Here is a 14687-nt window from a genome sequence, read left to right on the forward strand (position 1 = left end):
GCAAAAACAATCTCAGACTCCATGAGAGTAACTACTAGCTTGCTACCTAGTAAGCCAAACTTAGATTACATTTCAAGAGAGTATTTTGTTTGAGATAAAACCATATCATTATCATTTTTAAAGAGTTCTATCCCTAAAAATATACTTAAGTTCACCCAAATTTTCAATTTTAAACTTAATTTTCAAAAACGATTTACATTTATCAACATTTTCAATATTACTACCAGTTATAATTACGTAATCAACATATACTAACATATACAAGCATTCGAAACTATTGCACTTAACAAACAAGGAATAACCAATAACAATTTGAATAAAATCATATTCAAACAAAGCATTACAAAACTTTTCATTCCATACTGTTTTAGAAGATTTAGAAAAAAAATTGACTATTGTAAACCTTTTCATATAAAGAAATTACAATCCAAGTAAGAACAACAGAATTACATATTTCCCATTGACCTAACAACACATCATCATCTTCATAACTGAATCTAGGACAAGTGCCGTTAATAAATCCTAAATTATTCTTAGTTTGAAGTGCCAGTTTGATTGCACAACACCATATATTGTAATTATCAGTTCCTTTTAATTTTTGTGTAATTAAAGATTCACCAGATGTGTCATTTGGATGTAGATATAAAGGATCATTAAATTCAAGTTTACTTATCCTAGTTACATGATCAACAGAACTATCATCACCACTAGACATAATGACAAATGCAAACAAATCAACTAAACATACAATAAAAGCAATAACACAATTAGGATGCAGTGGAAGACAGTAAATTCAAATTGCATTCAATTAAAGCAATAAAACAGTTAGCACACAAACATTATTAGTTCACTATTCAAACACCGGGTAAGAAATAACCTACCAACTCCAGCAACTGATTAGTAGTCAGGCACCCTGCAAGGTTAAAGTAGAAAACAAAACAATTGTGTATATAAAAGACTCAAAAGTCAGAATATAGTAATAATGTCAAGAAGGTTGGCCTTCTTGACTACTCAAATGCTTGCAAGAAATCTGGATTGAGGATGTAAGGGCCATAGTTTCACACCAGTCAAGTTAGTAGAATAACTAAACAAGGATGACAACCTCCCAAGATTCTCACAAATATAACTCAGATTCAAGTTGGATAATGAAAGAGTAATTACAGTGGGAGCGTTCTTTTACTAAAGAATAAAGAAATAGAACACCAGAACAGTAGCAACAGCGGAAGAACCAAATTATGTTTGAAGAAACCTTGATTTTATCAGATCTTGGGTTTTAAGAAAGAAACCCTAGATCTAATCATGATGATTCTGAACTATCACCCGCAGATCCTTGTCGAACACAAACATTGTCAAGAACACGATTTAATCAAGTAAACTTGATCGAATCTCAAATCCCTAATTTCTTCAATCATAATCGTGAAGGAATAGAGAGCAAAATGAATCAAAATCAGAATCTACGCTCTGATACCATGAAGAAACACATGATATAAACCTTTTAATCACATGAAGTAAATCTTCAAATCACATGAAGCTAGAAATCGATAACAAAAGATCCATAATCAAAATGATTATGAATCAAAGTACAAAGGTTGACACAGTACACAACTTCACCAACAAGTTCAATGAAATATGAACTTGTTATGCACTCAAGGTTTGCATGAATCAAAGAATGAAGATGAAGAACAACAAACCCTAAATTAGGTAATGAAGCAGATGATAAAAAACCGTGTAGGAACCAGAGGGGGGGGGTGAATAGTTCTAAAAATCGATTTATTAAAACTTTTCCAATTTAGGATATCATACGGTCGACCGTAGATGCGACCTTGGATGTTGTGTTCAACGATGATATTGTTTTCAAGTCCAAGGAACTAGTGTTAGCAAAATAGTATGCTTGTGTTTGTTAGACTATATATGAAATAAAGTAAAATGCATAAACACAAGGATTTATAGTGGTTCAGGTGGATGTTAACTAATCCACCTTAATCCACTCCCCAATTCTATGAATTGAGAGTTTTCTTCACTATGATACCCCAAACCCGGTGGAGTTTCCGGATACAACACTAGCTCCTCGATAAGCCGCTACTTATGAACCCTTACGTCCCTTTGAATAATTCACAATCACCAAAAGCTCTTACCACAAGATCCTAATGCTCTAACCTAGTGAAATCACAACTACCTTCTAGATCCTTTTAAGAAGATAGCTCACAAGTAAACTTATAGCTATGCTTACAATCACCCATAGTTCTTCAATAGGTCACACCAACATTACTTAGATCAAAGTTATCTTTACATTGGACAAGTACTAATTTCCAATGAAATTAATCAATTTCCTAGATCCCTTTAATGAAGTTGAATCATTAAGTAAGATAGATATTTCCTATCACAAGAACCATTTAACTTCCTTAACCCCTCCAAGGAAGTATCTCACAATGTAAACTTAAAGATACAAATGTTAAGCATAAACTTTACATTGCACATTTACTTAGTGTAAGTAGAATCTCTCTTTCTCTCTTGTAATCTCTCCATAGATTTATGCTTGAGACTTGGGAGATTAGTTGATATGACTTTGAAAATATGTTGGAAAGAGGTAGGCTTCAAGTGTCTTCATGCCTTGTTTAAATAGGCAAAATAGAATTGCATGAAGTGGTACACATAGCCGTTGAAACAACTAACCAAAGATTCAAAGTTACTTGTAATGGTCTTGGAAGCATTCTACAAATAAGGATGGCATCTTTTCCTTGGTTTACCATTATCATAAACTTGCTTATCCAAGAGAGGTAAGTATGCATGTGATACTTGACAAATAGCAACCTTCCAAAATTCTTCTTGTAAGACTTATATGCATGTGTCAACATCTAATCTTGTGACAAACTATAATACTCCAACCTTCATATCCCAAGTCTTCAATAATTTGTCAATACATGGATGGAAGTATTAAGCTCCATTGGTTGCTTGCAAATGAGGAAAGCATATTCTCTTGAGACTTTTTTCATTGATTCTAAAAGAGGTAAAAGCCGAATTTTGCTCCATGTCAATTAGAAACCATCCAAACTTCATAACCCATGACTTTAACCATTTGTCTTTTCTTTGATGGAAGTATCTAGCTCTTTAGGACCTTGTTACATCCTAATTGAACTAGTTTGGATCTAGTTGGAACTTAATGATCCGTGTTACAACCTTGATTAGCTTGAACTAATTACATTTACATACATACAATGGTACTTAAAACTAATGGGAGAGCACCTCTTTAATTGGGACGTTAATGACCATTATTAGTATGTTTAAATGACATTATGTAATAGGATAAAAAGATATAACACTTGTGTGTTTAATCTTATTTCAAGTTAGATTGTCATTAAGGTGTCCTTATGTGTGATTAATCAAGATTAACATCTTTTGGTTTAAAACTCTTTTGAAAACAAAAAAGGCAACTATTATAAGTATGTTTAAAACGGTTTTGCAAATTATGGATGCCTCAAAATGGTCTAACTTAAAGTGGATGATTTTGGTAACAGAGAAAACTGCGGTCGAGCTGCGGTCGTCCATGAGGTTAGCCGTAGATTAAAAGTTTTAGAAAAACTTGAATTCGTTGGTACAGGACATACACGGTCAGTTTCACGGTCGACCGTAGTGCAGCCGCGTAACATTTTTACCAAGATAATTACTTATGTATTGGTCTTTTGCTAGAGATAGTTTAGGCTTATGAACCCATGTCATCCTACATATGATTAATAACTTATCTGTTGTGTGTCATCATCAAAACAAAGTGATTAACCTTTGAATATTATGATTGGAATCTTAACCAACATTCTCCCCCTTTTTGATGATGACAAACATATGAGTAAGTGTTAACTATGTAAGCCGGCATAAGTGTTAACATCACTTACCATACACTTTCTCCCCCTTTTATCGAAGCAAAAAGGTTAGTCCCCCTTGCAACTAAGCGCACCCTAGAGTAATGCTCCCCCTTAAATCGTACATAGCAAAAGATAGTATCGCTCCCCCTTGAAACATACATAGTCATAAGATCGAGTGAGGAATGATATGAACTTAAAGAGCTGGATAAACCTTCAATCAAGGGTTAGTGCACACACATAATAATATATAGCCAGCATAAGAATCATTGTGTTTCATAGATAACAAAGATAGTGGAGTGAACACTTTGACCAATACATGTGATCGTTAGAAAGCATGTAAGATCAAAAGTGCATATGAACCACCACATATCAGAGTTAATGAATAGTATAGCATGCGTGTGTGACATAACAGGTAGTGAGCAGAAGCCTTAGTGTAGCATGCAACATTATCATTAAGTACCAACATTACCTTACTAGTTCTTCCAATTTCAGGAATGTATATAAGCAAGTAGGTTTAAGCAAGCATGTAGAACCATATAGCATAGTATGGTATACATATTGCACATAGCACAATGTGAAAACATAAGTGAGAGTAGCATGCAAATACTAATATACATTAGATCAATTGTCAAGCAACCAATCATGCATAACAATCATATTTAAGCTTAGATGCTAGAGCATAAGAGTAAGTTCAAACAAGCATGTTAAAACATAAGCATAACATAGCATGGCAAAAAATTAAGAGCATCACACGTAACCATATCATGCAACACTATAGATACTAACATAGTAGTTTCAACAATCATGTAAGGACACATGCATGGAACATATAACATAGTAGTTTCAACAATCATGTAAGGACACATGCATGGAACATATCATAAGCATAGCATGTCAAGCAATAGTGATCATTAAGGCATATATGATAAGTCGAAACGTTATCCACATGATAAGTTATCACTGAAAAATCATACACTGAGTTTCAAGTTATTCAACTAAGAGCATATGTCTTTGTATACTTAGTGATGAACATATGTATAACCTAAACATATAGAGCATGGTAATATTTTACTTGTAATGATCAAAGGTAAATTGGTGTTCAAATAATCACTTATTAGGTTGACTACTCCAAATTTAGCAAGAGGATGCACACATATATGAGTTTTGGAAGAAGTGGTACCTTAATCGAGAAAAGTTTGTTTCATCCATAAGCCTTGAGCGCATGATATTTCAATTGCTATATACTCGACTTTGATTGTAGAGAGAGAGAGAGCTACAAGTGTTTGTTCCTTTGAGAGCCAAGAGGTTATGCATAAACCAACTAATGCACATACACCACTCTTCTAAATAGTAGCTATCCATCATTATCCAAATCTCCAAGGCACATGATATTTATGATGCATAGAACCCTTTAGATTTCTCTAAAGATCCTTTTAATGGCTTGAAAGTGTGACATATTTGGACTTTCCTTTGCTTGGGTGATGAGCATAACAGTGCGTTTGAAGTCTCACAAGCATTGTTAGAAATATATGCATACATAGAACTCAAGAATAATTATAGTAAACATATATCACATCAAAAACAAGCAATCATACATAATAAGCTCAATTAGAATTCACACTACAAGTTACAATCATGCATAGTAAGCAAGTAATCATGATAATCAAATAGAGGCATGTTCCATAGCATGAATTTTGATGAGCATATTCATAACCTAAATAACAAAACCGAGTAGGCATTTAACTCACAATTGATATCAAAATATGATATATGTTAAATCATTACTTATTTAGTTATCTATTCAAATATAGCCCCAGAGTGTACTTAAATGATATAACATAACAAGCAATCACAGAGTTCATGGCAAACAAGCTAATATCCAATTACTTATCAAGCACTCAAAAATTATGATCTAAGATAATTATCATCATGTCAACATAATGTTATTAACTTGACAATGAATAATGTTAACCGGTTAACATTGTCGATGTATTTTAGTTAACAATTTGGAGTGTTCTATGTTCACAAAAATATCCAAGCATAATTTTTCAACATGTTAATGAATCATAAGCATGTAAGCACATAAGCATGATGAAATATATATAGCATGTTGGATGTAGCAAATATTAAGCACAATGCCCTCACAAATAAAATTCAATTGGCACGTTAAAATTCGAAAGAGATAACTCAAGTTGTCAAGCGTGAAGAACATGTGAGCATGCGAGTATGACAAATAGATTTGCACATATAAGAACATATAAGCATACAAATATGGTAGGTAGATATATCACACACACTTATACAATTAATGAACACATATATGGCACATGTGAGAGATAAAGAGAAAGATTATGCAGTTTACACCTATTGTATAATGAGCGGAAGCCTAGAGTTAAGCCTAGAGTGTAATTCATACAATAAAGCATTCAAGTTTCTCTATCAAGTATATTTCAAACTTATCATCCGTGATTTCAAAGAACTTTTCACAAGAAAAATGGTTAATTGGATCAATAACCAAGTCATGAACATCTATTAACATTTTATTCTTACTTTTCTTAGCAAATAATGTATTTCCAACTTTTATAATTTTACACACATGATCAAGCAAGTATGTCCTAAGTTTATCAAGACATTCAAGACACAAAGATATAACCTTTTCAAGTATGTTCGATTATTCCTTAAGGCTACTCGGACGTCTATTTAGACCTAGTTAGGTTTTTCTTTCTAAATACTATCCTAGAGATGTACACATACACCTTTGAATGATAATCTAGCATTGATTTCCATAAGTGTGTCTAATGCCTTAGAACTTATCTAAAAGGATAGTGAAACTTTTCATTTTACTTGTTTGTTCTAGGTGTTAGTTTGACGCAAACCTAATTCTAGGTTAGAAATTAAGAGCATGAATTATTCTTAAAGCTTTCTAACCTCAAAGATTTAGAATCATCCGTCCTAATATGTCTAAGTGTGTTTTAGACATTTTAACAACTCAACAAACGCTTATGCGTTTAACTAACAATTTTTATTAATGACTACTACTCTAGCAAGTTAGACAAGAATAATATCATTTTCTTTTTGTACTTTAGGTATAAGCCTAGAATGAGTCTTATCATCACGAATATATCTCCTTAAGCATAGATGATGGAAATCATATATAACTCCTTTACTAAGACTACAAAGTTGAACTTTGGAAATCTTTAATATACCTAGAAAACGAAGAACTTAGACTACACACTTCAAATCTAATTTGACTCCTATTGATGTCTCCTAAGATTTGTTTAACATGATTCTATTTGCTATCATTGTTTATCAAATATTAACTTTGTTGAAGCAAACTAATGAGAATGATTTTTTTAACACTTTAGCTCCCTTAGTGATCATCATATATTACTTTTAGGTAGATCGCTAATGATTAGTTTCATGGTCGTGTGATCTAATATTATGTGCCATTTAAAAACATGTATTGATGCAACGCACATATTGACATGTTCTTATCTTTTCACCAATTTCACTTAAAAGCATATAAGACATTCTACCTAATTGTATGCATAACATGTTTCTACTTTCAAATAAGTTGTGACCTAACTAGCATGTTAAGATATATGCACATAGAAAGCTAAAACTCAAGTAGCACATTTACTTGCAAGAGATGTTACCTCTACCGATAATGGTTCTTCAAATATGTCCATTACGTCATCATGTTCTTTGTGATCGAGGTGACATATTTATCATGGACATGTGTTTTGAGTACTTGTGATTACATCTTCTTCCACCTACAACTTGTTAGAAAAACAAAAAGTGGTACCCAATGTTTGTTGGGTCCGGGGTTGTTTGCATTAAATATTCTCACCCTAACCTATTTTAGTACCTTTCTCAAACACTAGAGTTTATCCTTTTAGACATGTTTATATTATAAGATTTGATAAACCAAGTTCATGTCTTGAGTGAGAATAATTTATCGTGTACACTTATAGTTGTTTGGGAATCACTATCATTTATATAAACAAGTGTCATTTGATGACAATAAATAGCTTTACATTTAGCAAATGTTTAGATCTTTTCAATAAACAATGTAAAAGTAATGTTATAACCAATTTACAAAGAATCAACATCTAAAAGTATCAGATCATGGCCGATCTTAAAATTGCAAAAGCACATTTTGATCAGAGCCTATGCGGTCGATCCACGGTTCACCATAGGCTCGACCGCCGACTAATTTGGCACTATTTTGAGTTTTATGAAGTGTGTTTTAAAAAAACATGTGATAGGTTTACTCAAGGTGTCTTTTATAGCCAAGTATTGGTTTATCATTTAGAATCTTTGACTTTAAAAATCACTTTTACTATATCACCACTTTTTATCATTTTTGAAGAAAGGCAATTCTTTTTCTTTTTCAAAATAGTCATAATCTAGTAATTTTTGGTTTCAAGTTATAATTACCTCTAAGTAACTTTTTGTTCGAGAACACTTATATAGATGCTTAGAGTCTAATCTTAGATATTATATATATCACTTAAGGCTCTAAGTTGTGTGACAACCTAAGTATTCTAGCATGTAAGATCAACTAATCAAGCACACATTAAGCAATAACTCATGCAAGGATTCAAGGCACAAGTAATTTCAATTATCCCATACGTTGCATTGACCTAAGTTTCATGGCAAGTTTCTAGGTGCTTCTATTATGTACTTATAGTTGTGATCTTGTCTCAACCCCACATTTTTCTTTACATACTTAAATGGAATCGGGTGTGATTTTACAAAAATTTGAACAGAACAAGATCCCATAGTGGGATGGTTGAGATCCCATAGTGGGATTAATTTTTTTCCTTTTTCTTTTTTAATTAGCTTGTTTATTTAAAGAATATTTCTTTGTTCAAGTTTGTTTCATTTTAATCAATGTTTTGTTAATTATCACAACATTTAGAGTACACAATATTTGTTCACCTATTAATTTATGGATTCTTACTAAACGCAAACAAGCTTACCTCACCATATGAATGGTGGTATTTTTCCTCAATGTAATGGATGTAAGTTTGAGCATTCATGTTCCTTTCTTGACTCTCGCTATCGTGTTGTCATAGAAGGCAAGCTTCATCATATTCACCATCATTCCATGTTGCATTTGTATTTGATGTAGCTTGAGTTGCCATGACACTTTTCCTTTGAGGTTCTTCTTGAGACCCATCTTTAATTTTTCAAACCCATACTTGACCCTTGTCGTGTTGAGAACTTTGTATACACAAACTCCCCATTTCAATAAAGTTCCATGGATCAAGATTCCCCCAAAGTATGAAGAGTTTAGTTCCAAGACCTTTTAGCTCAGGTTTTTGCATAAACTAATTTTTGACACAAGCAAAAACATTTTTAGAGCAAAGGTTCGAGTAACCGCTCTAAAACCAATTGTAGGAACTAGAGGGGGGGTGAATAGTTCCAAAAATCGATTTGTTAAAACTTTTCCGGTTTAGGATATCCTACGGTCGACCGTAGATGAGACCGTGGATGTTGTGTTCAACAATGATATTGTTTTCAAGTCCAAGAAACTAGTTTTAACAAAATAGTATGCTTGTGTTTGTTAGACTATATATGAAATAAAGTAAAATGCACAAACACAAGGATTTATAGTGGTTCGGGTGGATGTTAACGAATCCACCTTAATCCACACCCCAATTCTAAGAATTGAGAGTTTTCTTCACTATGATACCCCAAACCCGGTGGAGTGTCCGGATACAACACTAGCTCCCCGATAAGCCGCTACTTATGAACCCTTACGTCCCTTTGAAGAATTCACAATCACCAAAACCTCTTACTACAAGATCCTAATGCTCTAACCTAGTGAAATCACAACTACCATCTAGATCCTTTTAAGAAGATAGCTCACAAGTAAACTTATAGCTAAGCTTACAATCACCCATAGTTCTTCAATAGGTCACACCAACCTTACTTAGATCAAACTTGTCTTTACATTGGACAAGTACTAATTTCCAAGAAATTAATCAACTTCCTAGATCCCTTTAAGGAAGTTGAATCATTAAGTAAGATAGATGTTTCCTATCACAAGAACCATTTAACTTCCTTAACCCCTCCAAGGAAGTATCTCACAATGTAAACTTAAAGATACAAATGTTAAGCATAAAGTTTACATTACAATTCTACTTAGTATAAGTAGAATCTCTCTTTATTTCTTGTAATCTCTCCATAGATTTGTGCTTAAGGCTTGGGAGATTAGTTGATATGACTTTGAAAGTATGTTGGAAAGAGGTAGTCTTCAAGTATCTTCATGCCTTGTTTAAATAGGCAAAATAGAATTGCATGAAGTGGTACACATAGCCGTTGAAACAACTAACCAAAGATTCAAAGTTACTTGCAATGGTCTTGGAAGCATTCTACAAATAAGGATGGCATATTTTCCTTGGTTTACCATTGTCATAAAATTGTTTATCCAAGAGAGGTAAGTATGCATGTGATACTTGACAAATAGTAACCTTCCAAAATTCTTCTTGTAAGAATTATATGCATGTGTCAACATCTAATCTTGTGACAAACCATAATACTCCAAACTTCATATCCCAAGTCTTCAATAATTTGTCAATACATGGATGGAAGTATTAAGCTCCATTGGTTGCTTGCAAATGAGGAAAGCATATTCTCTTGAGACTTATTTCATTGATTCTAAAAGAGATAAATGCTGAATTTTGCTCCATGTCAATTTGAAACCATCCAAACTTCATAACCCATGACTTTAACCATTTGTCTTTTCTTTGATGGAAGTATCTAGCTCTTTAGAACCTTGTTACATCCTAATTGAACTAGTTTGGATTTAGTTGGAACTTAATGATCCTTGTAACAACCTTGACTAGCTTGAACTAATTACATTTACATACATACAATGGTACTTAAAACTAATGGGAGAGCACCTCTTTAATTAGGACTTTAATGACCATTATTAGTATGTTTAAATGACATTATGTAATAGGATAAAAAGATATAACACTTGTGTGTTTAATCTTATTTCAAGTTAGATTGTCATTAAGGTGTCCTTATGTGTGATTAATCAAGATTAACATCTTTTGCTTCAAAACTCTTTTGAAAACAAAGAAGGCAACTATTATAAGTATGTTAAAAAGGTGTTGCAAATTATGGATGCCTCAAAGTGGTCTAACTTAAAGTGGATGAATTTGGTAACAGAGAAAACTGCGGTTGAGCTGCGGTCATCCGTGAGGTTAGTCGTAGATTGAAAGTTTTAGAAAAACTTGAATTCAGTTCCTTCTCCTAAAGAACATTCTCATGTTCCATGTAATTCTGGAAATTCTTCTAACAATTCTGCATGTGAATCTATAGTTTGAATATTATAACATGTATCATCTGTAGATTGTGGTTGTTGCATGGCTCTATTAACAGAAAAGGTAACACTCTCATCCTCTATACTTAGGGTCAGTTTCTTACCAAACACGTCTATTATTGCTTTAGCAGTATTTAAGAATGGTCTTCCTAATATGAGAGGAACTCGAGAATCTTCTTCCATGTCCAGAATAACAAAATCTACTGGAAATACTAAAATGCCAACTTTAACTAGCATGTTCTCCATTATCCCTCTAGGATATTTTACTGATCGATCGGCTAGTTGTATGCTTATTCGTGTTGGTTTCAATTCTCCAAGGTCTAGTTTAACGTATAATGAATATGGCATTAAATTTATACTAGCACCTAAGTCTGCCAGTGCTTCTATTGAACTAAGATTACCCAGAAAACATAGAATTGTGAAACTTCCTGGATTTGATAATTTTTCTGGTAGTTTATTCAACAGCACTGCAGAACAATTAGCATTCATAGTAACAGCCGAGAGTTCTTCCATTTTTCTTCTATTTGTGATTAGATCTTTTAAGAATTTAGCATATCTTGGCATTCCTGAAATCACATCAATGAAAGGAAGGTTGACATTTATTTGTTTAATCATATCCAAGAATTTGGATTGCTCGGCTTCAAGTCTTTCTTTTCTCATTTTACTCGGGTAAGGAAGTGGTGGTTGGTATGGTTTAACATAAGATTTAGCCTTAACTGTATTATCTTCATTAACCTTTTCAACTACCGGTTCTTTTTCCTTATCTTACTCAGGCTGTGGTGACTGTGTAGTGGGAATAGAGTCATCAGAAATTACAGGTATTTCAGGTGGTTTGAGTGTAATACCACTTCTCGTGGTAATGGCTTTAGCTGTTTCATTTTCGGGGGTTAGCATTTGTATCGCTAGGTAGACTCTCCGGTTTTCTTTCACCTATCATCCTTGCTAGGTTACTTACTTCTTGTTCTAGATTTTGAATAGAAGCTTGTTGATTTCTAAATGCTTGAGCATTTTGTTCATTCGTTTGTTTCTGAGATGTGAAAAACTGCGTTTGAGATTCAACTAGCTTAGACATCATATCTTCTAAATTTGGCTTTTTATCATCGGTTTGTGGTAGTTTATTTGGAAAAAATAGGTCTTTGCTGATTCTAAGTATTGTTAGATACTTGTTGATTGCTAGGACCTTGTTGGTTGTTGTATGGAACATTTCGGTTATAATTCTGATTTTGATTGTAAGTTGGTCTTGGCGGTTGATAATTATTCTGATAATTATTTCCAGGCCTTTGGTTCATGTATGAAATATTCTCTCTTTGTTCCATTGTTTGTTCAATACTGAGACAATCTTTTATCAAATGTAGTCCTCCAAACTGCTCACAACTAATTCGTATTGCGTGAATATCTTTAGTCATCTTTTCCATTCGTCTCTCGAAAGCATCTAACTTTGCGAAAATGGAATCAAATTCATGGCTAGAATCGGCTCTAGCCGCTTTAGATGAACGAAGAATATCTTTTTCCTGGTGCCACTCATGTGAGTGGGAGGCTGTGTTATCAATAATTTTGTAAGCTTCAGTTGCGGTTTTCTTCGTAATAGAACCACCAGCTGCTATGTCGATGTCTTTTCATGTAGTAATGTCGCATCTTTGATAGAATATTTGTACTATTTGATAAGTGTCTAAACCATGTTGAGGACATCCTCTCAACAACTTTCCAAATCTTGTCTACACCTCATATAGAGTTTCATTTGACTTCTGTGTGAACGTAACAATTTCTCCTTGAAGTCTCATGGCTTTAGATGCCGGAAAGAATCTTTTAAGAAATTTCTCAACTAAAACATCCCATGTATCAATCGCCCCTTCAGGTAACGATTCTAACCAATCTTTGGCTTCTCCCTTTAAAGTCCAGGAAAATAACATGAGATAGATCTGTTCATTCTCAACTTCTCTGATTTTGAATAGAGTACAGATCCTATTAAAGGTACGAAGATGTTCGTTTGGATCTTCTTTTGGTGTACCACTAAATTGGCATTAATTAGTTACCATGTGTAGGATTTTTCCCTTGATTTCATAATCTGGCACATTAATGTCTGGTTGAGTAATGGCATGACCTTGGCCAGTGCGTGTAGCTCTCATTCGATCTTCCGTACTTAGATGTTCCTGATTTTCCATGATTGAATTTGTTGAATCTGAATCATTAGAGGATTCTGATTTAATGGTTTCTTCCTCAACAATCCCCGGATGAATGATTTGTGGTTCAGGAGGAATGGTTAGTGGTTCAGGATCTCTGAATTGTCCTTGAATATCCTCCGGGTTCTCAATTGTGAGGTTGGGTTCAAAAAATGGATTATTGAAAATTTGAATCGGAGTACTTGGTCGACTTGATGATGATTCTAAAGAGAAATCAACGGCGACAATGTTGGCTAGATGTCTTGATCTCGTTACGGGAGGTGAACGTATGAAAGGTGGTGAACGTTTTGCTCGGTGCATTCACTGAATATCCTATTAGTTATAAAAATAAAAAAAATTATATAAGTTATCAAATTAATAGACTTTTCTGATTTTGCCCACATTTCGAATAGCCAATAGATGCAGCAGGTAGCCAGGACCCTTTAAATCTGAAGCCCACAACTCGCCACTAACAAATCCAACTTACGAACCAGAAAATTTTGGATGTCTATCAATTTAAGCGCTAAAAATAATTTTTCGTCGAAATTTTGAAGATAAAATCTATGTCCTAAAAACTAGAGCGTAAAAATGAGAAAGAAAAAGAGTGCGTCGAAAAATGTCAAAAAATAAAAGGTCCAAAAATAATAATAAGAAAGTAAACGTCGAAACTTAAAAGTCTAAAAACTAAATATTAAATATTGCGTCTAAAGGAATTAAAGCTTAAAAGGAATTCTATATCCAAAACGGCAATAACTTCATTAGGCACTAAAATCTATTAAAAATTAAAGCGATAAGCGACGTCGTAAAATTCTAAAGCGCCTAAATCTTAATCTAAAGAAAAAGCACTTAAGGGATTTTACGGCAAAGCCTAAAAATCTAGGAATATAAAGGAACTACGGCAAAAAACTAATCTTAAAACTAATTACGAACGATAAAAATACAAATTACGAATTATATGTTTAAAATATACAATTTATAAAAAGAAACAAAAATGATAAAATTACTTATTTTTATAAAAATATTATTTTTATATTATTATTTTATAAAAGTATTAATTTATAATTAATTAAAACTTAAAATACAAACTTAATTTAAAACTAAACTAATATTAAATAAACTAAACCCTAATTAACTAATTAATTAATAATAATAATAATATCCGTAACCCTAATCATACGTCTGAGGTTTCAGACCTGTCACCTCACTCCATGCGATCGCATGGAGTGTAGGTTGTTATGCCATGCGATCGCATGGCCCATAATTCCAGATCAGATGTTGGGCTGCTACAGTTGGTGGCCCGAATTTAGTTTTTTTCTTCTGATTTTTAATAAA

At 33.1% G+C, this 14687-nt stretch overlaps 1 protein-coding gene across 1 annotated transcript in view; it reads left to right on the top strand.

Moving 5' to 3' along the window:
• Positions 1-2925: 2925 nt before the first annotated feature.
• LOC139849487 (uncharacterized) overlaps positions 2926-14687 on the top strand; it is a 41425-nt gene continuing 29663 nt past the window's right edge. Inside the window, exon 1 of the mRNA XM_071839141.1 lies at positions 2926-3007. Within this exon, the coding sequence (XP_071695242.1) occupies positions 2926-3007 (82 nt within the window). The remainder of the gene's footprint in view (positions 3008-14687) is intronic.

The sequence above is a fragment of the Rutidosis leptorrhynchoides genome, chromosome 5 (genome assembly GCF_046630445.1).
Source record: "Rutidosis leptorrhynchoides isolate AG116_Rl617_1_P2 chromosome 5, CSIRO_AGI_Rlap_v1, whole genome shotgun sequence".
NCBI lineage: Eukaryota > Viridiplantae > Streptophyta > Magnoliopsida > Asterales > Asteraceae > Rutidosis > Rutidosis leptorrhynchoides.